At 35.7% G+C, this 23,949-nt stretch overlaps 1 protein-coding gene across 2 annotated transcripts in view; it reads right to left on the reverse strand.

Moving 5' to 3' along the window:
• The window catches only part of CLIC6 (chloride intracellular channel 6), a 71,410-nt gene extending 59,106 nt beyond the window's left edge, over positions 1 to 12,304 (reverse strand). Inside the window, exon 1 of one of the 2 annotated variants that reach the window (XM_003763417.3) lies at positions 10,551 to 12,304. In XM_003763417.3, the coding sequence (XP_003763465.1) occupies positions 10,551 to 11,975 (1,425 nt within the window). In that variant the 5' untranslated portion in view covers positions 11,976 to 12,304. Of the gene's footprint in view, positions 1 to 9,537; positions 9,634 to 10,550 lie in introns of those variants that run through there. The other variant, XM_031959307.1, reaches the window with a different exon arrangement.
• Between the last annotated feature and the right edge of the window lie 11,645 nt (positions 12,305 to 23,949).

Genomic DNA, 23,949 nt, shown 5'->3' on the forward strand with positions numbered 1-23,949 from the left:
CACAGTGAACTACTGGTTAAATATCAATGAGAGAACAATGGTGGTAGCTATAAGCTGGGTTAGAGATGAAGCATAATAATAATAAGCACCCTAAGTTACTTTCACCCCTGTTCAGATCTAGACAACACACAGGTTCAGAAATCAAGGACCAAGTGCAGAAAAGGAAGGAAGACATTGAACTCTAGAGTCTGGAAATGTCACTTTGACTGTTTTCTTCATCATTCATTTAGCCCAGACTAAATCAATGGGTTCTCTCTTATCTTTACTGCTATTGAAGGAGAGTAATAGAAATAACCCAAGAATAGCCTGGATTTTCATGAGATATTTGTTCCAAAGACCTTAATGAATCTGCTCATAGATTTCATTGTGAGTAGCCATTTGGTGAGGAGGAGGAGGGAGTAGTACCAGGGTCAGAGAAGAGTGATCAGATAGTTGTAGGTAACTGGTAAGTGTAGATATTAGCACGATTTTGTTATAGAGATTCTACTTATACCTATAAAGAATTCACTCCAAAGATAAATTAAACAATAGTTAGTCTTGGGTATATTACAGGTTCTGCTATATGAAGGCAGAACATCAAGTTTTCTGATAAAGCTGACAAAATAAAAGTTTGCAATACCCTAGTTTTACAACTTGAAAGTCATTGAATCACACCCACTCATTTTACAAATGGGAAAATTGAGGCTCAGAAAGAATAACTCATCACTGATTTTTGCTTTCAATTTCTCAACCTCAATAATTAGAAAGTGTCAAAGGCTGAATGAGACTTGCACAAGTAGACAATCAAAAGTGTGATGGAGCTTAGAATGTTAGAAAACATGACTCTGAAAAATAAAATGAAGCAAATAAAACTCAATGATTTCATAACAAATGTTAGAATAAATTCAAGTATGTGAAAAAAATAGAAAAGTTTATGAAGTATCTATCAAAATTAATTGATCTGGAAGACAAGTAGGGGAAAAATAAAATAAGACTCATTAAGTACTCTGAAAAAATATATATGTATATATATATATAATATTTTAAGAAATTATGAAAAATTAAAATTGAGTGGAAAAATAAAAAATAAAGCACTATATAAAAATTAGATGATGTTGCTGCTGTCATCATGAGCTGAAATAGATATTACCTTTGGTCCTGAATTTGATAGGACCAATGCTATTTAAGAACTGAACTAAATTTTAGACTGATTCCACTCTGAGACTGAGGTAGTCTAGGGGAATGTAGATGCATATAATGTTGGAAGAACAATGTATATGCTATTGTCTCTGAAGTAAATAACCTTTGTAAAAGCAAGTTTATTTTAGATTAAATGGAACACTAAAAATTAGGAGGAATTCAATAAAGACTCAAGTCAAGAAGCACCCCAACTCTTTAAGCTTAGACCCACCTTGGAAACCTGAGAGACTGATGTAGAAACTTGGCTCTGAGAAAATGAGTGAGAATGTACTTGATACATATACATTATCTAACAGTTTACCAAAGCTGGGCTTCTTAAACTTTTTCCACTCATGACCCCTTTTCACCAGAGAAAAGTTTAAACAACTCTGCGTATATGGGCATAAAACACAGGTATACAAATCAAACGCTGATTTTTAAAAATCATAAACAACTTCAAATTTAATACATGTAATTTTGCCGTTTTTTAAAGATGAAAGCAAGTTTGCATACTAATGAGTTGGTTGGGCTTGTTTATTTTTATATAAAGAATTAAATCTTGGCAGAATATTTGACACTTTTTATTGTTTTCAAATTTTTTACAACCCCCACATTCAATTACATGACCCCATAGTTTAAGAAGCTCTGTACCAAAGCACACTCAGGACTTAGAGCAATTAATTGAACTATAAAACACTCTTACAGAAATAAAGACTCGAATAACCAGAGTAATATCAACTAATCAATCAAAAGGAATTTATTAAATGTTTACTATGTGTCAGCACAGGTGCCAGAATGGACCAGATTGCTGGGCTTGGGGTCAGGAGGACCTTAGTTCAAATTTGACCCCAGACCCTTGGCATGTCATTTAACCCTGTTTGTCTCCAGTATCTTAACCCCCTCCAAAAAAAGGGGATCACCAAGAATCAGACACAATTGAAACAACTAAACAACATGTGCCAATGCTAGGCACTGGTGATACAAAGCAAACAGTTCTTAACCTCAATGAACTTACATGCTAATAGATATTTTTGTAAATGAGTATAGGTGAGATGAAGATAACTAGGTGGCACAATGGATAGAATTCTGGGGCTATCAGAAAGATTTCATCTTTAGCCTCAGACCCTTCCCAGCTGTGTGACTCTTGACAAGTCATTTAACCCTGTTTGTCTCAATCATTTATCTATAAAACGAGTTAGAAAAGAAAAAGGCAAACTACTCCAGAAAACCTCAAATGGAGTCATGAAAAGTTCCATGACTGAAAAATGACTCAACAATAACAACATATGTAAGATAATATAAATGCAAAGTAACTATACAGGGGAAAGCCCTGGTAGATGGGGGAAGAAGGGAAGGAGGGAGAGAGAACCAAGACAAGCCTCTTAAGAAAGTATAACATTTAAGCTTAGTCTCAAAGGAAGTCAAGTATTTCATAGGTCAGGGATAGCCATTGCAAAGACACAAAAATGAATTTCATACTATATTACAATTCAAACTATCCTATTGTTGCTTCTATATTTTTTGGTTTCTGTTCTTTCCTGTCTTCCCTTCTATTTCACAGTAGGTTGGAGAGTGCTTTGACCTTGTGAGTTTTGAAAAGTCAAGACAGTGAAGCCAAAAGCTGGAGTCTTTGCTGGAATTTGGTGAGAAACAAAACAAAGTATTCAGAGTTCTGATTGAATCAACTCATTAGTAGTTGAGACAAAGACTAATCAAGAGACTCTACCACTTTTGGAAATGAACTTGAAGATTGTGTATGAAGTGCTTTAAATTTAAGCCCATTCTTCCCAGAGGGCCCCCAGGTACTGAGTGAAATGTTTGTACTTCCATTCTTAGTAAATCTTTGAGGGGAAATATCCCTTGGCATGATGTTAATTGGTTAAATGAAACTATAGTGCAACCATCAAAGGTAAACTCACTGGATTTGGCAGCTTGAATTAATAAGCATTAGGGGAAAAAAATTGACATTAGAACACAGCTAAACTTGCTCTGGAGTAGTAAGTCAAAAATATATTTAAACTAAATATTCCACTTTTATAAAAAGTCATAGGAAACAGCACAGGAAACTAGTTTAGATTGATAATTGCTACAAAGGGGACAATCAAAACAGAAAGGAATATATTGAATAAATGAAGTGAAAGGGTAATCATTTAAGAACCCTTTCCCCTCAAATAGATCCATACTTGGATAGAGCCATTAGAGCTTTACCCCAAGTCACTGACATGGAAAATGACAAGAGGTAGACTCAGAGTTGACTGATATTGGATGAGGAGCAAGCAGAAATATGATCCTCTGAAGAGATCTGGGTTTCTTGGTGGAGACACAGGGAGAAGGGCAACCAAGCTCCTGAACCAACTAATGCCAAGACCAGGAAATGGAACTCCAAATAGTATCTGGTCTCCATTGTGGACATCGAGAAATCCATACAAAATATATGCCAAGTAAATATAAAATAATTGAAAAGTGGTGAGGATAAAGAATACAAACAACTCAGAAAACAGGAAAAAAAAGTGAAATTCAGAAGCCTTATTAGAAATATAATTCAAACATATATATAAAATTTTGACAAACACAAAAGTTTACACAAAAAACAAATTAGTGAATCAAAATAAGAGAAAATCAAATGAGAAAAAAAATCTTTGCCTCAAAGTTCTCAGATAAGGGTTTGATATCTGCGATACAAAGACAATTAACAGATAAACATGCATATAATACATAAACACTGGTAGATCCTGATTGGTTTAAATAATCAATCACTTAAAATGGTTGCATTTTCAGAGTTTGAATAAAGGATTCTGTGTTAATGTCTTGTTGTCATTGAAGAGATCGAACTTGTTTTATTTAAACTATAGATAGAATTTCTGGCACCAGTTTTTAATGGCTTCATATTTTGCATTGGAAGCTAAAGTTCTGATAAAGTAACTGTGGAAAAGGATTTTCGATCATTTAGTCCTGAGGTTCTTAACCAGGGGGTGGTAGGTGGGGTGTCTGAACTTTTAATCCCATTCAGAGTTTTCCTGATAAAGATAGTGGCATAGTTTACCATTTCTTTCTTCAGTGTGGCCCCATTATACAGATGAGGAATTTAGGCAAAAAAAGAATTGGGTTTTTTTTTTTTTTGACTCAGGCAACTTGCCCAGGATATGCCCAGCTAGGAAGTATTAAGTGTTGTTATGCTACAGTTCTCTTTTATTGTCCTGACTCAGTTTCCCTAATTGTTCTGCCTCAGTTTATAATTGTTCTGCTCAGTCCTGTGGAAACTACCCCTCCCTCTTAATCAGAATATTTGATAAGGATAAAAGATCTTATGTTTTAGAATATCAGAATGTCTCTCCCCATCCCAAGCTATCAGAACATCAGATACAGTCTAAGCAAGACCCTCTCCCCATCTCCTGGGTTCCTCCCCACATTACGTCATCCCATCTCCCGTGTCTCACCCCATCCTGTCAGAGTCCCTTCCTGCTCTCAGCACCCTGACTCCAATCCTGCCTCCATCTACTCCCTGTGTCTGAGCCACATGTATATATGTCATTGAGAACTCACATTGTTTGCTGGATTCTTGGAGATGATAGTCTTATTCAGCCCGGGGACCAAATCATGGATGCATTTGGTCCCAGTAAATCTCTCCCTATTAAATAAATTATTAAATACTCTCTGTAATGGGCTGAGGCTTGAGTTGATGCACTGAGGCCCCAAGCACATGAGGCTAAATAGTAATTGGACTATACTCTAATATACATGCTTGGATAAAGAATGGCCCCTGTCCACTCCCTGTGCAAGTCCTGATGTGTTATATAGGAAATGACGATTTTGGTGGGTGGAGGCACAGGGGAAGAAGAGGCTGGGAGAGATTGCTGGCTGGGTTCTATTCTGGTGGCTGCTGGTCTGGTGGCTTCTGGTCTAGCTAGCTTCTTGACTCAGCTGCACACACTGCTATTGCTGATTTTCTTCCACCTCCGATCTTTCTTCACTGGGAATAAAGATTGACGATTTTCCCCTAACCTGAATTCCTGTCTCCGGCTGATTTTAAAATATGCGGTCATCACAACTCTCTATAATCTCTTATCTTGCCTCAGTTTCTCTGGTATTACAGTGTCTAAGATCAGATTTGAACTCAGGGTCTCCTGATTTCAGGGCTGGTGCTCTATCCACTATGCCACCTGGCTATCCTTATTTTAACAGTTTTTTTTTTAATGGTTACATTTTCATTATTTGAACTTATAATTAATTATATAAAATATGATTCATTGGTTCCAGTGCAATGGGAATATGCAGTATCAATTTGAACCACGTGACAATTTCAGAGGGCATGTCACTTGTACTAATAGCTACATACACATACACATATACAAATGTTTATATATACACACACATATATATGTGTACATGTGTGTAAACATATATATGTGTGTATATATATACCTATATGGATAAATATATTTCAGTCACATACAACTCTTTATGACCCTCTTTGGAGTTTTCTTGGAAAAGATACTGGAGTGGTTTCCTATTTCCTTCTCCAGTTCATTTTACAGAAATGAAAACAGACAAAGAGGGTTAAGTGACTGGTCAAAAAATCTTGTAAGTCTCTAAGGCCACATTTGAACTCAGAAAGATTAATCTTTCTAACTCCAGACCTAGCATTCTATCTCTTATGCTATGTAATTGCCCCAGATAGATAGAACCAAAACTATTCCCTAACAGATAAGTAGTCAAAAAATATGAATGCAGTTAGTAATTCACAAAAGAAGTGAGCACCATTACATATCACTAATAATTATAGAAATACAAATTTTAAAAAATATATATTATTGTTCTATAGGAAATGATGAGCAGGATACTCTCAGAAAAAAAAAAAAAAAAAGCCCCATGAACTCAAGCAAAGTGAAATGTACTGCATACAAAGTAAGAGCAATGTTCTGGGATGACCAGCTATGAATGATTTTGCTCTTCTCAGAAAGACAATGATCCATAACTACATTGAAGGACTTTTGATGAAAAATCCTATCCACACCCAGATTATATCTGAATACAGATTGAAGCATTATCTGTCTCTGCATGTGTAAACTATTTTTCTTGAAGGTTTTTTTTTTCATTAGAGTGGGAGATCTATGTTTTCTTTCATAGTATGATTTTTACTACAATCATGATATGTATGTAGCATTTAAGATTTTAAAAGTATTTCACATATATTATCTCATTAGATTCTTACAATCATCTTTTGAAGAATATGTTTTTAATCTCTATTTTACAGATGCCATACCTGGGACTGAATGACATGCCTAAAATCACTAAAAAAAAAAAAGTAGTGTAGAAATTTGTGGTAATTGGAGAGGGTAGCTGAAAAATATCAACACAAATGGCTTTATTCTTCTTAGAAAAGTAGATAGCAATTACCTATTTTAAGTGTGCCACAGGAAAAACATTTTAAGTAGTAAAAATTATTGAGAAAAATACATATCATAAAAGTAAATCTCAGATCGTACCCAATGTGATTAACTCTCATAGCAATAAGTCCTAGAAGAGTTAATAAACTATCTGCTTCTCCTAATTTCAAAGCTAGAGGATTTGTAATTTAAGCCCTAGAGATATTCTTTCAAATAATATTAACTGTAATATTACTACAAAAGAAGGTCTTCAGGAGTTGAAGTCAGACACACACACACACACACACACACACACACACACACACATCAACTATAGCAATGAACCTCTCCATTAAGACAGTTTTTATAATGCAGTTTTACTTCCATGGTATGATAACGTGTCAAAGTGTCTTAGAGTAAATTACTACAAAGATAGAGGATTTTTTAAAATGGCTAGAACCACTAAATTTTTACCACATAGCCCAGGAAAAAAAAAAAAAAGTTGGGGCAATTATTTTCATATGTTCCAAGGCAGCAAATTACTATTTGAATCATTGCCAAACTAGACTTTTGTTTGTTTGTTTGTTTTTGTTTGGAATTACTTATGCTTTTTCTCTTTTGTTCCTTTATTCATAATATTCCTTGCCTGGAATGCCTCTTTCATAAAGTTCTGTCTAACTCTTACTCATCCTTCAAGACTCAATTCAAAAATGGCCTTTTTCATGAAGTCTTCCCTGTTTCCCCAAACTAGATATGATCTTTTTCTCCTTTGATCTCTCTTTGCTTTTTATACAGTAATTCATGCTTCATTTTCACATTGTACTGTGTCACAATTGTTTGCTTCAATCATATCTCCCCTATTGTGTTCTAAGTTCTATGAAGGTTTTTACTTGCTTCCTCCACAATTCATCAACTGCTCCTAACACATTCAGTTAATTTGGCTAAATTAATTCAAAATCAGTTAAAATCTTATGGCTGGGTAAATGAATACATCATTTTTACCCAAATAATTTATTTTTTATTTTAAAAAATGAACTTCAAAAATGAGCTAAAAGCTTGTAAATAGGATGACTACTTAAAAAAAGACAAAAAGAACTCTCACATGAAAGCAAATGCACTTAAAAAGTTACAAACTCACTGCTGAACCTCAAAGGAAAAATGTATTGAGTGTATATTATCAAAGTTGTTATTGTTTATTATTTGTTAATTATCACCATCACTTCTACTTGCCTAAAGATATACTGTATCTGAGGTGTCTTCTATGGACTTCTTGATCCTGATCAAAACAACCTGATTGCAAATAGCATTTAATCTAAAAAAGAAATCCTAGAAAAATATATTATATCTGACAAAGAGTTCTGTGTAAAGCTTAAAGCAAGAGCTGTTTTAAATTTGATATCATTACAAAGAAGACAAGATTTTGAATTTTATTGTGTTTTAAAAATCATTAATAATGCAGGAAGTTGAAAAACTTTAATAATTTAATGAGAGACATACTTTGAGTCACCTTCAAAGTTTGCTTTAGTCAGAAATCTACTTGAAAAATTTGTCTAGGAATTTGTTTCCTTTAAAACATAACAAGGAAATTTAAAAATTTCACCTATTTTGTTTGTTGGATAAATTATTTGTTCATTAAAATCCTTCAGGTTGCATTTTTCTGTACAAACAAATCAGCTATACCACTTCCCAGTAAAACTCGAGAAACTAATTATTTGTTTTCTTCCTTCTCAAACCCTCACCCCAGAAAAGGGGATAATTAAGTACCTAAAGGGATTTTTTTCCCAAAGCAGGATTTTTTTTTATCCCCATAAATCCAATAAAGTCACTGGTAGCTGAGCAGCTAAAAATTCCCTCACAGTGTTTAAAAAGTTCTCCTTGCATATTTTAAGTTCCACATGACAAAAATGCACAATAATATTTTGAAGGTCTTAAGTAGGGTAGCACAATCAGGTTTCAAGAGAACGCATTAAGTCTGGATTTTTAAAGGTTTGGAATTTCCTTTAAAAACCATCAGTCAGAAATATTCTCTACCACATTTTGTTCTATTAGTGGAAATGAAGTCATAAATCAGAATTTCTGAAAATCAAACAAAAAAGGCCAGGGAAGTAGAGTATGCAATTAATTGGTACAGTGGATAGACTTCTGGCTTGAAGTCAGGAAGATTCATCTTCTTGAGTTCAAATCTGGCCTCAAACACTTAAACTATCAATGTGAACCTGAGCAAGTCATTTAACTTTTTTACCTCAGTTCCTCATTTGTAAAATGAGCTGGAGAAGGAAATAGCAAATCACTCCAGTATCTTTGCCAAGGAAAACCCAAAGAGGTCATGAAGAGTCGGTTAAGTTAAAATTACTGAACAACCACCACCTCAAAAATCAGTTAATTCAGATCCCACAACCCAGAGAGGTATAATGGTCTAGAGCTGGAGACAGGAATTAAGAGACCTCAATACTGGCTTTAATTTTGTTCATGGTTTGACCATGAGCAAGTTTTAATCTCTTGTCTGAATTTACTCAATTGCCAAATGGAATGCCAGAGGAGGAAATAATGTCATGCTATAGAAAAGTCATTACAAATATAGATTCAGAAAAATAAAAGTTAGATTTCTCATGATCAGCAATATGCAGTTTGGGTTGGGGAAGTAAGGAATATAGATTTTTTTTAATCATCCAAGAGAAGATTAAGGGGGGGGGGGGGGGGGGAGTGAAATAAAATCCAAGTCTATCAACAAAGTGCTAAAGAAGAACAAATATTGGTTCTACCTATATTTTGGTGGAACTGGAAATTTGATTCCTAAATCTAGCAGCCAAGATGGTGAAATGAAACAGTTCCTAATCTCTTTAGACTCCTGCAGGTTGAAGGATATAGCCTGAAGATATATCATAAAATTCATTTTTAAAACATCTTACAAAGAGTAGTCCACAATTTTTTTGGAAAGTGATATTTCCTTTGAATGAAGTGCCTTTCCTTCCACATTTCCCTTTCCATTAAATAAATCTGAGATTTACTTTACCTTAATTATATAAAGACGTTTCACATTCTCCTTTTTTACTTTAGAAATCTTGCTTGTATTTGAGTAAGCTAGCTTCTAGAACTCTGTCAATAATTTCTTAAAGGATTATGATGCAATATACAAAGCACATTCTTAGTCTTATTATAGCCTTCTCTCCTGGTCATCCAGAACTTATTAACAAGGCTCTTTATGTGAAGCCATGTTAGGTTGACTGGTTATTGTTTTGTTTTGTTTTTTAATACCTCCTACAGCTTCAAAGTTAAACATAAAACTTAACATAAACATAAAAGTTTTCCTAAACAACAGTGTAATATAAGGAAGGTGATGTATTTAAATTGAAACTGAAGTTTTAACATACAAATAAAGGAGTTTTTAATCATCATAAAGTATTACTACTTTATATTTCTTTTTTTTTTTTTTTTTTAGTATGTGGCATTTTAATCTGCCCGTGGCATTATATTTTTTAAGTACCCATTTTTCATTACAAATATTCCTTATACTACTAGAAACTGCATCTTTCTGGAATTTGGGACACTGAAAACATATATCATCTTTAATCGTTGAGATTTGAAGTGCTGTGATTACTTTTCACTTCACCTGCTTCCTGACTATTTCATTCCGTGACATTTTCACATCTTTAATCCTATTGGCAGAAACTATTTAGCACTACTCTGACCCCAGCACTAATTGTTTAGTAGCTAGTTTGCAAGTAAATAGAAGGTGGGGAGAAGAGGTAAGAGAGAAGGAAGAGAAATGGGAGGAGGATTTTTTAATAGTCGTCTCGAATAACCAAGTTATTATTTTCAGGACAAAGGACAGTGGAAAGTTTGTATGCATTTACATAATTACCCCTGATTCTGACTGCTCTTCCCTGGAAATCCACCGGAGCTCAGGGTACGAAGGGGGAAGCCCACTCTGCCCAACGTCTCCTTGAATGTGAGAAGCCCACACTCCCAAAGGGGAAGGGTTAAGGGAATGGTAAAGTGGGAAGAGATCTGAGAAGTGAGACTTACCTTGACAAAAAGGGAAATGTCGTGTTCGTTCCCCAGGGCCAGTGGGGGTGCTGAAGCTCTGTCTCCTGAAGCCTCCTCCTCGTATATTTCTCCTTCCTCTCCCGGACCATTCAGCCCTTCCTCTAATTTATTTGTCTCGGCTTCAGCAGGGGCATCTTCGGAGCTCGTCTCCGACAGGTGGTTACTCAGCTCTGCCTCTAACTTTTTCTCTGAAGTAGTCTCGTTTTCTTCTTCCTTCTGTGGGCTCCCATCAAGGTTTTCTTCCTCCCCTTGGACCGTGACTTCTACGTTAGGTTGTTCCTCATCCCAATTTTCTTTCCCCTCTTCCAGGGCTTCTTCCTGGACATCCCTGTTGGCACCAAGACTTTCACATTCCACCTGCCCAGATTCTCTAGGATCCCCTCCGGCGGCGGAGTCCTTTACACTTTCCGGTCCTCCGCTTTCCTCCTCTGCCAGTCCTTCTGCAGATTCAACTTCTGTATTCTCGGCATAACGTGTACCTTGGAGAGCCTCATTTTCCCGCGCATCATCTGTCAAACTGCCCCTCTCCTCAGGGTTCCGTTGCCCTTCCGCTTCTTCCTGCTGCTCCAATGCCGTTGAATCTACAAGCTCCATTCGGAGCACAGGACTGTTTTCTTCTCCTTCGTAGCTCTCTCCATTTTCAGAATTTCTATCTTTTGGTTCTTTCACCTCCCCTCTTTCCGGGTCCTCTACATCCATCCCAGCTCCAGGCTCTGCTAGATTTCCCTCGGGTTGTAACAGCTTCACGCCTCCCTGGACCGTTTCCTGGGAAGCTGCTCCCGCTGCTGCTGCTGTAGTTACAGCTGCTGCTTCACCCGCAGCGTTGTGCTCCGCCCCTACCTCTGCCTCTGGCTCCGGGTCTCCCGGGTCCTGGGCTCCTTTGGCTGCTCTGTGGCTCTCCTCTTGCCTTTGGAGCTCAGTATTGCCACAGTCCTCCAGCTCCCATCTCCTTTCCTGGCAGACTGTCTTTCCTTCTACATCGTCCAGTACTTCACTCCTCTCTTCCTTCTCCTCCTTTTGCTGTTCTTTTTGATCCTCTACGTTCTCGGGGGGTTCCCTTATTTTGTCTTCGTGTTTTTTCTGTGTATCCTCCTCCAAGTCGCTTGGCGTCAGCGTTCCACTTCCTTCACCTTCCTTGTGGTCTACTTGGCCAATTGTTGCTCCTACTTCCTCCCTCACCTCCTTGGGAGTCTCAACTGGGGCAACTGCTCCCGCCCCGTCTCCAGTAGCATCTTCTTCAGAATACCGCTTGTCCTCACTGTATTTTACCTCCGTCCCCTGCTCCTCCTCTTTAGCCCCAGTAGCAGGCCCCAGTTCTCCGGTTCCCTTTTCCAACAGTGCAGGGGGTTCTGCATTCTCCTGGGGAGTGAGGTCCCTAACCGCAGGCTCAGTAGCCTCTGTCATGTCTCATGAAATTATTGTCCTTTCTTGAGATCGCTGTTGAAAGAAAAGGGGGAAAAAAGGCTAGTGGAAATTCCGTAGACTGGGCGAGTCTTCCAAACCTCTCAGCTCTAGTCCGTGGGATAGAATCCTTTCCTGGCCTCCAAAGTCTTGGACTTCTGGGACCTATGGTAATCTTGGTTCAGATGGATTAGTGCTTATTGCCAGCTATATTCATGAGGTTCATAGCTAAATCCTCTCTGTTCCAAGACCTTGATCTCAGTCTCAAAAATCTAATGACTCCTTCCCTGCCCTACTCTTCACTCAAATTCCAGTCTGTTTACCAGCCTGAAAAGTGGAGAATTCGCTTGGTCACCCAGGGGGATTGGGTGACTTTCACTACCTAATGACTTGCAAACTTACCTGCCTGCCCTTCCCCCACAACTCAAACTTCATCTCTTTGTCCTTGGGCGGAGCTCAGTCACCTAAACTAACCTTTGGCACCAGAGCCAACACCACACATTCCCTCATGGGGCCCCCTATTGGTTTTAAAGAACGGATTCCACATACAAAAGCCTCTTAGGCCAAAAGTGTGTATTTTTCCAAACAATGCTGATCAATCACTTAAGCTTTGCTTCACTGAATCTTTGAAAATTCAAAGACATCCTAGCTGCCTTCTACTTCTATTTTTGTAGAACCCTAGTTCTTAGGACTTTTTTCTCCCTGATAAACTGATCTCTTTGCAATTCTAGCCATTTCTCCCAGTTCTGCCCTCTGAAGCTAAAACACACAACCCCAAAGCTCAAGACAAATACTTGAAATCAACTAAACAATCCCTCCCTTCCCTCCCTTCAAGTCTCTAGGCTTAAACATCACTAATTCCTTCAATTTGCCCTCATATTACATGAACTCAAAGCCTTTCACCAATCTAATATTCCTTTTATGATGGAATTAATATCTATCAATTTCACCCCCTCCACACTATAAAGAATGGACTTGGGCGCATCCTTATTCCTTTCCACACCAAGGATTAGATTTTTTCCTAAAAGCAGACAAAGTTGTTTCCAGGACCAAATTGATCCCTTTTCCTGACATTGCTTCCTAGTAACCAAAGGCCTTAAAAATTGAAATCTAGGTGTCTCAGATGTGAACACAAAAGTTTCCATATGGACATAATATGTTGACTAGATATATTTCCATGGGAAATGAGGAAGGTTATGTCTGCCAAAGCTGAAAATATGTATCACTTGTTAAATATCCTTTCTGTGATAGGGTAAACCCCCTTTTTGGGCAACAGTGCAGTTAATTATGGATGTATTGTTTCATCCCCAAACCAAAAAGTGCCACTACTAAAGCTATGCCTACCACCTCCTCTAAACATCATCCAGATTATCAACGTTCTTTTATATGGTGGTGCTCAAAAATTATTTTTACTTTATTTGTGTAATTCCCATTTGTTTTACTAGATAGTTGTATTAATTGCCAGTTTCACCAACCATTCATTAGTATGGCATAATCTATTCCTGAAGAATTCATGCTGGATCTTTCCTAATCAGATCCAGAATAGAATTTCTCTTTATTTGTTCCACTACCTTGTGAAGGATGAAATAATCACTAAGATAAATTTAAAATTTTATTTTGAGAGAAATAACACTATAGCAAAAGATTAGATGATTGGAATCCTCCATTAAAATGGGATATCTCTATATTTTTCTTTGACTTTAACCTGAATATCCTCTTTTATGTTACTTCTTCAAATTTCCTTATACACTTTCTTAATGTACAATGCTACTCTCCTCCTTCTACTCTCCTTTAGCTATCCTATTTCTTTAGAATATGACACAACCACCCAAAGCCATGTCCAGTATGGGTTTCATTTTACTAGATAGTGTTCTAGTTTGGACTGCAATTACCTCTTATCTGGACTATTACAAGAGCTTCCAAATTGTTCTCCCTATCCCAAACTTCTCCCCTCTCCAATTCATTTTCAACCCAAATGTCAAATTGATACTCCTAAAATGCCAGACACATCATCTCCTAACTCAATAAATTCTAGTGGCTCCCATTGATTATAGGATCAAAATATTTTTTCATCTTAAAATTTCTTTTTGAGGAGGACAGTTACATAGTAAGACCCAGAAGTACGCCAGAGTTAGTTCAAAGCAGGCCACAATTATATTTTTTCTTTCTGGAAAGACAACTATCAAACATTTACAAGCACACCTTTAGTCATACCTATGCTTTAGAAATACTACTTTGAGAACTGTGAAAGGACAAGTTCTAGAGTGGAAAAAGTGAAAACAAAAAGACAATCAGGAGACTGGAGAAAGTCTAGGGGAAAGGAATGATATGAATCTGAACTAGAGTAATTGAATAGAGAAGAGAAAAATCTATGTCAGATCTAAGCCAGGCCAGTCCAAAAATTTAGACTAGAGTATTAAAATATGATGAAGCATTTGTATCCCATAAAATACAATAAAAATCACTTTACCAATTAAGGATGGAAAGAGTCAATCTGAAAGTTAAAAGAATATAAAATGCTACTTCCCTCTACCACAAGGAAAATTCATGAAAATATTTCCCAGAAACTTCAGGAGCTCAAGTGCATCCTCTGAAGTTAATTCCCACTTGACTGGATCTTTTTAAGATTTAAGCAGTAAGGTAAGTCAATAACCTTCCCATTTCCTTAAAGGACCAAACAAGTATATGCTTTTGGGAAAAGCCTCTAGAGAAACCAGAGAAAGGAGAGTAAGATGGTGGTGGCGGTGGTGGTGGTGATGATGGAGGTGTTCCTGATCATTTGTGTCAGACTTATTTCCTCAGCAAAGATATTGGAATGGTTTGCCATTTCCTTCTCCAGTTCATTTTAGAGATGAAAGAACTGAGACAAACAGTTAACTGATTTTCCCAGAAGCAAAAGCTAGTAAGTATCTGAGGCCAAATATAAACCCCGGTCTTTCCATCTCCAGACCAGCCATTCTCTCCACTTCAGGAGAAAAGTAGCAAAGATTATAGAGAAAGAATGGAAGAAGGCTGTTTTAGTCATTGTCATAGTAGCAGGAGAACCATAGGCATATTCAGAAACTATGGATTGAAATTCTTTAGTAATGGCCCCAGTGACCTCCCCACTGTTTACATCCTCATTATAACCACTGAAAGAAGCAACAGCAAAGTTAATGTAGTTACCATGATGAAAAACAAAATGGACCTCCTACTACATTCACTTTTTAGTGGCAAAATCCCCAAATTTTTCAATGGAACTTTTCACTACTGAAATAATCTTAAAACCACCCTAGCAATTGGAGGAGGAGCTTAATGAAAATTATAAAAACATAAAACAATATAATCTTTTTTAAATAGTCAGGAGTATAGCCAAATGCAGTTCATAAAAGTCATGACTGCCAGAAATAGAAGCCTTATCCACAATATAAATGATCATACTTTTGATGGCATCATTAGTCTGAATTAAGTTTTTGCTTCCTATATCAAGATAGCCAAGAGGTTCAAAAACCTAAGATACTGGGATATGAACCAGAGTAAGAACTGAGTTTTGGAAAAAAATTACATAGAAAATACTATGGCATAAATTAGGGTTAGACCGACATCTCATACCATACCAGAGTAAGAACTCAGTTTTGGACAAAAATTACATAGAAAATACTATGGCATAAATTAGGGTTAGACCAACATCTCATACCATATATAGAGATAACCCTTCAATGGACATATAAGCTAGATATGAAAAGGTCATTGTTATAAACAAATTTCAAGAAGGAAGGAAGCATCTGTGGCCAAACTAGAGATAGAATCACATTAGATAAAATGGTAAATTTTGATTATATAAAAATAGTTTTCCATAAACAAACTACAAACAAGAAAACTAAAATTAGAAGACAAATAGTTTACAAGGGGAAAATAAATCTTAATAATATTCCCAATTATATGTGGACAATATTTAACATTTTTTTTAAACTTAAAAGAGTTCCAGATTCTCTCCTTCCCCCTCCTTTTTCTTCCTTCCCTGAAGTACTAAGCAGTTTGATATGGGTTATACATGTGCAATCATTTAGAATGCTTTTCCATATTAGTCACATTGTGAAAGAAGGCAATGACAGACATTAATTAAAATCAAGGTACAGCAGAGACATTAAAAACACCTAAGTGTCAATGATCATTGAGACAGAAACAGGTGGGGAAATAAGCTAGGGTGGACAAAAGCAATGAAACACTGTCACGTTACCTGGAATTCTCATTTGTGATTCTAAGTTAGGTTAGCAATTTAGGTTCCCTCTTAGGAGCTATAAAGCCCAGGTGTTGATGTAGGGAGCTACAGGCAGCATGCTAAGCCCTTTGGGTTAAGCTTTCCTAGATAGCAGCCTAGGAGTGATCCGAGAATCTGCCCTGACAAACTTCCTGGATTTTTTGTCCTCACTTATGAGCACTACAGGTTTGAACTCTTACATGAACTTTTCTCCATGAAAAGTTTCCATGAGACATATTGTGCTGTGCCCATGAAGGAGTTAGTCCTGGCTTGCTTACTATAAAGTCTGTAATTTGAATCTATTGTTCTTGGGTTTCAGGTCCCTGTGAATAATATCTTTCCAATGAAAATATATCACGGCAAACACTATCTCTGCAGAATTAAAATCAGGCACAGGGCTCAACCCACAGGATCCAGTTTCTGGATATAATTTAGTAGGTTTCCATTTGAGCTATAGCTGAGGCCAAAATATAGTTTTTCATTGTCCTAAAAAGTGAAGTAAAGCTTGACAAAGGAAGGGTAGTCCAAGCAGAACATACTGTCTTGTTCATTAGTGATATAACATACCTTCTCTTTAATTATGTTTTTCCCCCCAGGTTTTAATTGTATAATTCCTGGAAGTTGTCAGTACCTGGACCAAGTTCATGATGGCATACTATCCTTCACCAAGACTTTGACAAAAACAAGGTAAGTGACACGGTCCTGAAGCCAGGAAGTCTCATTTTCATGAGTTCAGATCTGACCTCAGGCACTTATTAACTGTTAACCCTGTTTGGTTTAGTTTCCTCATCAGTAAAATGAACTAGAGAAGGAAATGGCAAATCCCTCCAATATCTTTGCTAAGAAAACCCCAAATGCAATCACAAAAAGTCAAACCAAGTGAAATGACCGAATTACACAGCAACTGAGTCCTCAAGTTTATTCCTCCCAGGTTGTCTTGAGTGCTAGTTCTGCTGAGGTATGTTGGGCTCAGCCTTGGCATCAGGTGGGAGTGCATGGGAACCCATTGTATGAGAATTAGGATGCATCTGTAGACTAAGATAGACACAAATTGACTTGTTCTCTTTTATCAGAGTACTACCACAGGATAGGCATAGGACTGCTGGGCTCTTGGTATATAGTTCTCGCATTATTACAGCTTGTTTTTGTCTTTGTTTTTGCTTTTTAAGAAAGCAAAAATAGTTTATTTTTTTTATTGACACATATTAAAAAAAAAAGCTGGGACAAGAGAATAAATCACTATTGATTAAAGAAATACAAAGTAAAACAACTCTGAAGTGTTACCTCATACTTTTCAGATTGGTTAAGATAATAGAAAAGGAAAATGACAAATGCTGGAGGGGGTGTAGAAAAATTAGGATACTAATGCACTCTTGGTAGAATTGTATTATAGTTCAACTATTCTGGAGAACAATATAGAACTATGACCAAAGTGCTATAAAATTGTTTCTACTCTTTGACTCAGTAATACCAGGACTAGGTCTGTATCTGAAAGAGATCAAAGGAGAAAGAAAAGGATCTATATATACAAAAAAAAATTAGCAGCTCTTTGTGGTAGCAAAGAATTGGAAACTGAGGAGATGCCCATCAATTGGACAATGGCCAAAAAGTTGTGATATATGATTGTGGTGGAATGCTATTATACTATAAGAAATTATGAGCAAAATAGCTTCAGAAAAACCTGGGAAGATTTATATGAACTGATTTAAAGTGAAATGAGCAGAACCACAAGAACACTGTACATAATTACAGTAATATTGATGTAACGATGATCCATTGTGAAAGATTTAGGTACTCTGATCAATATAGTGATCCAGGACAATTCCAAAATGATGAAAATGCTATTCTCTCCCAAAATGAAAACTGATGAAATCTAAATGTAGCTTGAAGCATAATTTTTTCACTTTATTTTTCTTACTTTCTTTAAAAAATGTGGCTAATTTGGAAATGTTTTGCATTATTTCACATGTATCAACAATATTACATTGCTTGCCTTCTTAAATGGTAAGGTAAGGCCAGGTGAGAGGAAGAGAATTTAGAACTCAACTTTTTTTTTGTTTTTAAATGGAAGTTAAAAATAAATAAATAAATAATGCATTTATTTATAGTGGGTGAAATAGCCAGGCAGCCAAATGGCCTTTCTGTCCCATAAGGGACCAGCTCAGCACATGCTTACAGACAGGGCCTCCAGAGAGTCTGGGAAAGAGAGAACAAAGTAACAGTGATGAAAAGGAAAGGAGAAAAAAGAAGCCTTCCCAACTTCCCCAACAGCATCAGGAGTATATACAAATTTAGTAATTTGAAGGAAGCTTCTTCCTAGTGTCTCATTCATCTACCTATATTAACAGTGCCATTAAAAGAAGCAACAACTAAGTGAATGTCATAATCAGTATACAAAACACAATTCCTATCACAGGGGAAAAGAGGATAAGTATGAAGGATATTAGGGAGGTAAAGTTAACAAGATTTAACAGAGTATGTGGGAACAGGAAGAATGAGGAGCCCAAGATAATGCTGAGATTATGAACCTATGTGGCTGGAAAGATGGTGTTAGCTTCTAAAAAAAATACGGCTGTTTGGAAGAGGGATGGTTTAGGAGAGAAAAAATGTGTTATACTTTAGCTATATTAAATTTAAGATATTTATCAGAAAACTGAGTGGATGCCCATCAATTGGAAAATGGCTGAATAAGTTATGGTATATGAATGTTATAGAATATTATTATTCTATAAGAAATGATCAGGAGGATGATTTCAGAGAGGCCTGGAGAGATTGACATGAACTGGTGCTAAATGAAGTGAATAGAACCAGGAGATCATTGTACACAGTAACAACAAGACTATATGATGATCAATTCTGATGGACTTGGCTCTTCTCAACAATGAGATGATTCAGACTAGTTCCAATGATCTTGTGATGATGAGAACTATCTACAGCCAGAGAGAGGACTGTGGGAACTGAAGGTGGATGAGAACATACTATTTTCACTTCTTTTGTTATTATTTGTTTGAATTTTATTTTTTCTCATTTTTTCCTTTTTTGATCTGATTTTTCTTGTACAGCAAGATAATTGTATAAATATGTATGCATATATTGGATTTAACATATATTTTACCATGTTTAACATATATTGGATTACTTGTCATCTAGGGGAGGGGGGAAAAGGAAGAAGGAAAATTGGAACACAAGGTTTTGCAACCTCATTGACATGATTTTCTTCAACAATGAGATGATTCAAACTAGTTCCAATTGTTCAGTGATGAAAAGAGCCATCTACACCCAGAGTGGAAACAGTGTGGATCACAACATATCATTTCCACTCTTTTGGTAATTTTTTGCTTGCATTTTATTTTGTTGCTCTTTTTTTTTTTTACTGGTTTGATTTGATTTTTCTTCTACAGCATGATAATAATTGTATAAATATGTATGCATATATTGGATTTAACATATTTCTACCATGTTTAACATATATTGGACTATTTGCCATCTAGGAGAGGTGTGGAGCAAGGGGGAGAAATCAGAACACAAGGTTTTGCAAAAGCTAATGGTGAAGAATTGTCTGTGCATGTTTTGAAAAATAAAAAGCCTTAATAAATAAATAAAAGAATTGCACATATTTAACCTACATCAGACTACTTGTTGTATTGAGGAAGAGGGGAAAGAAAGAAGGAAGGAAGGGAGAAAAATTTGGAACACAAAGTTTTATAAAAATGAATTTGGAAACTATCTTTACATGTATTTGGAAAATAAAATACTATTGAAAATGTAAAAAAAAAAAAAAAATCAGATCCAAAATGATAGTTTTCCTGGTTGATCCTTCAATTTTTTAAAGAATAAAATTATTTTTTAAAAAAGAACAAAATTATAATCAAATTAAATCAAAAATTTGCCAACTATCCTACTTTTAACAAAGAGAATTCTAATTGGCACCTAATCAATTGAGCTTCTCCACCATCTTATCATGACTTTGTACCAGATTTATGATCTGATCCATGGCATTCTTGTCTGTTTCTTTTTTTTTTTTTTTTCCTGTAAAGGTGATCAATAACACCCACTTGGGGCAATATTATTGCCATTTCTTGTTATGTTGTCCTTATTCAAATTCTCTATACCATGCAACTGCAGTCAGACACTGGCCTCTGGATATAAATCTAGCTTTTCCCACCCCATATATTCATGACTCACCTTTAAGACTGTTCCTGTTAAGGGGATACAGATTTCCTACTAAAGTTTTATTGAGAGAAATCAGCTGCAAGTCCAGAAACAAGCAGTCTTGGGGCTGGTGACCAATTCATGAACAGACTCACCTCAACTCCTTATCTTACATCACAACCTTCTCTCTACCCTCATCTTGCCCAGTCTTCAGTACTTTCTATTATAACTGAACTTTGAAGCTTGGTGTATACAACATATAGACTTTTAAGTATAAATTGAATTTGCTACCTCCTTCTCCATCTTTTACAGCCTAAGTTTCTATCTGGTTAGATTTGGCATGAAGGAGAAAATGATACAATTTGAGTAGGAAGTTACATATGTGTTTATTTTTATTGTTACTTATAACTCATCCCTAGCCAAAAGCTGTATTTTAAACTATGTACAAGAAATCTGAATACAATTTTTGGGCAATTTTTAAATCTTGTATTCACTTTCAAAATTTGCCTTTCTTCCTTGAAACCCCTCTCTTCAACCAACACAATGAGGAAAATACCTCCTGTGCCCCTAAGCTTTATAGAACTTCTGATTGAATAATGATTTCTGGGGTCCTTCTGATATTATTCTTTATTCCAAATAAATCATCAGGAGTTGATAGGGATTGTCAGGTTTGTCATATCTCAGTAAATTTTTCATTTTATTCTAGATACCTGCCCCAGAAAGATAGCACAGCTCTTTATTATTTATTTCAAAGCAACAAAATAGTTGTCTCAGTACTTTTCAGAAGAAAGTTAACAACCATCAATATTTATCTCTACCATTATTAAATGATTCTATATTCTAAGAGAAAAGCCTCAAAATAAGTTAAGAATTCTTAGTTAAGAATTTTCAGTGTTACTTCTTTCTATTCTCCTTTGTCACATTCTTCTACCCTCCAAACCTTACACAATTTAGGATTACCTTCTGTCTTATCAGATGCCTTTGTTTTTTTTATTTTCTCCTCAAACAGTTCTTCTATTCTTCTCCCTGATAACTTAAAAAGCAGATAGGCATTAGTCTAGCCCTTTCACTGTGTCCCGTAAGAGGAAAACCAAGATTTACTTTGTGAATACATACTGGTTGAAAAGTAAACATAGTACACTCTCTGCATGTCACTGCAAACTTCTTGACTTTTATTCTTTCTGAAAGCAAAATCCTAAGATCTTTGTCATTTGTATTGGTAGGCCTCATGATTGACTCATAATAAATTTTCAATTAGGCTTATTTGGTCATTAGCTGATGATTCAATCTCTTGAGCATTAAATATATTTATGATGGCAGACTCTTCCCAATCTTTTCTTGAGATACTGAGTCTATCTTACTCAGCTACTTTTATATAATAATATGCGGATTCTTGCCAAGTTCCCTGAAATTTCTAGAAAATTTTCCTGGTTTTTGTATAAAGGACTCAAGAGAAATCTAATTACCAGCAAGACTTAATTCCATCTAAATGTCTACCTCTTCTCTCCTCTTGCTTTGTCTGGCTGATACTTCAGATATCACCCTCCCTTCATCTATTCTATCTCCCAATTTGACCTTCCCTGGTTTCAAAGCCCTCTTAAGAGTCCTAAGAATGAAATTCCAGTTGAATGTCTGATAGAAAGAAGCATCAGTGAGTATTTGGTATGATTTGAAATAACAGAGTATTTGAAATGAAGGGACATCAGAAGGGAAGGAAATAAGCATTTATTAAGTATTTTCTAAGTGCCAGGCACTTTGCATTACAAATATTATCTCATAAGAAGCAAGACAATCTGGCCTAGATGAGGAAATTGAACCCTAAAGAAATAAAGTGATTTAGTTTGAAGATCACACATCTAGTTAGTGATAGAGATAGGAACAGAAAGAGTGTTTTCTGCATTTGCATCCAATTATATTTTCATTATAGTAGGTTTTCTCTTAAGGGCAGAACACACTTGTACCAATAACTACCAATCCCAAATAGTCTAATTCTGTACCATATTTTAGAGTGTGTATTTAAAGGTTTCAGATATGGTTTAGTTTAAGAGTAAAAATGTACAGCTTAGGGAAACCAAGCATTATTTTCAAGTCTTAGCTAAAGTCCAACTTTTACAAAAAGTCTTTCCCAGACCTCTTAATCTTAGTGCCTCTCATGAGATTAGCTAGATGGCAATCTAGTGAATAAAACACCTGATCTGGAGTCAGGAAAACCTGAGTTCAAATTTAGCCTTGGATACTTACTAGCTATGTGACCCTGAACAAATTACTTAACCCTGTTTGCCCTGTTTCCTCATTTATAAAATGAAAAGGTGAAGGAAATGGCAAACCACTCCATTATCTTTGCCAAGAAAACTCCACAGCATCAAGAAAAATCAGATACATCTAAACAAAAACAATTAATTTATCCCCAATATACCTTATATTAATAGATAGATATTTTATTTGTATATAGTTTTCCTCATAATTCTTGCCCTTTGCTTTAAATTGGGGTAGTCATTAAATATGAATTCCTTGAAAGCAGGGGCTTTTGTAACTTCTTTGTACTAAGCACAATACCTGAAACATAGTAGGCACTTAATCCTAGCTGACTTCATCCTGTCTCCTAAACTTTTAAGGCTTTCTACCTACTTCAAATCTTTGGAAAATATTTTATTTACTACTTCTGTAACTTAATCATTGGTTAATTCCAAGCCAACTTGCTCTAATAGTTTGCTTTCCTCTGAAGAATCAAACTTACCACTCAAAAAAAATAAATAAATATTTGACTAGATAGTGTTCCATAAAATGCTTCTCATAGAATTTTAGCTTTCTGACAGCAATCTTTTGGTTCTATGATAGAAGAGACTTCCTTTTGAATGAGAGGGAGGGAAAAAAAAGATGATTCCAGGTTCCTTGAATTGTTCAACAACTTTATTTGGACTCACATAATGACAGAAATGGTTATTACCTTACCCAGAGATATTTAATAAGTATTTGATAACTTTGATTCTTCGTTGTCTGTTACTATGGTTGAGGCTTATAGTTTGAATCAATTTATTAACATTGAAAAATTAATTTTATGATCTTTTGATAATGAGAGTCATCTATACCCAGAGAATGGACTGTGGGAACTGAGGGTGGATTATAACATAGTATTTCACTCTTTTTGTTGTAGTTTATTTGAATTTTATTTTCTTTCTCATTTTTTTTGATCTGATTTTTCTTGTGCAGCAAGATAATTGTATAAATATGTATGCCTATTTTGGATTTAACATATATTTTTACCATGTTTAACATACATTGGATTACATGCCATATAGGGGAGGGGATGGGAGAAGAGGGGAAAAATTAGAACACAAGGTTTTTCAAGATTCAGTGTTGAAAAAATTATTCTTGCATTTGTCTTGAAAATAAAAAAAATTCAATTAAAAAATAAAAAATAATGAATAAAAAGAAAAGTTAATCTTTAGCCCTCACAACATTATGACTTTTAGTAGAATTTTCCATTTCTTCCGAACCTGTTGGCAAACACCTTTCAAGTAAACTCATTTTTAAAACTTCCATAGTTGATTTCACATTTTTAAGTGAATTTTTGGATCCCAAATA

This window comes from Sarcophilus harrisii, chromosome 3 (assembly GCF_902635505.1).
Source record: "Sarcophilus harrisii chromosome 3, mSarHar1.11, whole genome shotgun sequence".
Classification (NCBI taxonomy): domain Eukaryota; kingdom Metazoa; phylum Chordata; class Mammalia; order Dasyuromorphia; family Dasyuridae; genus Sarcophilus; species Sarcophilus harrisii.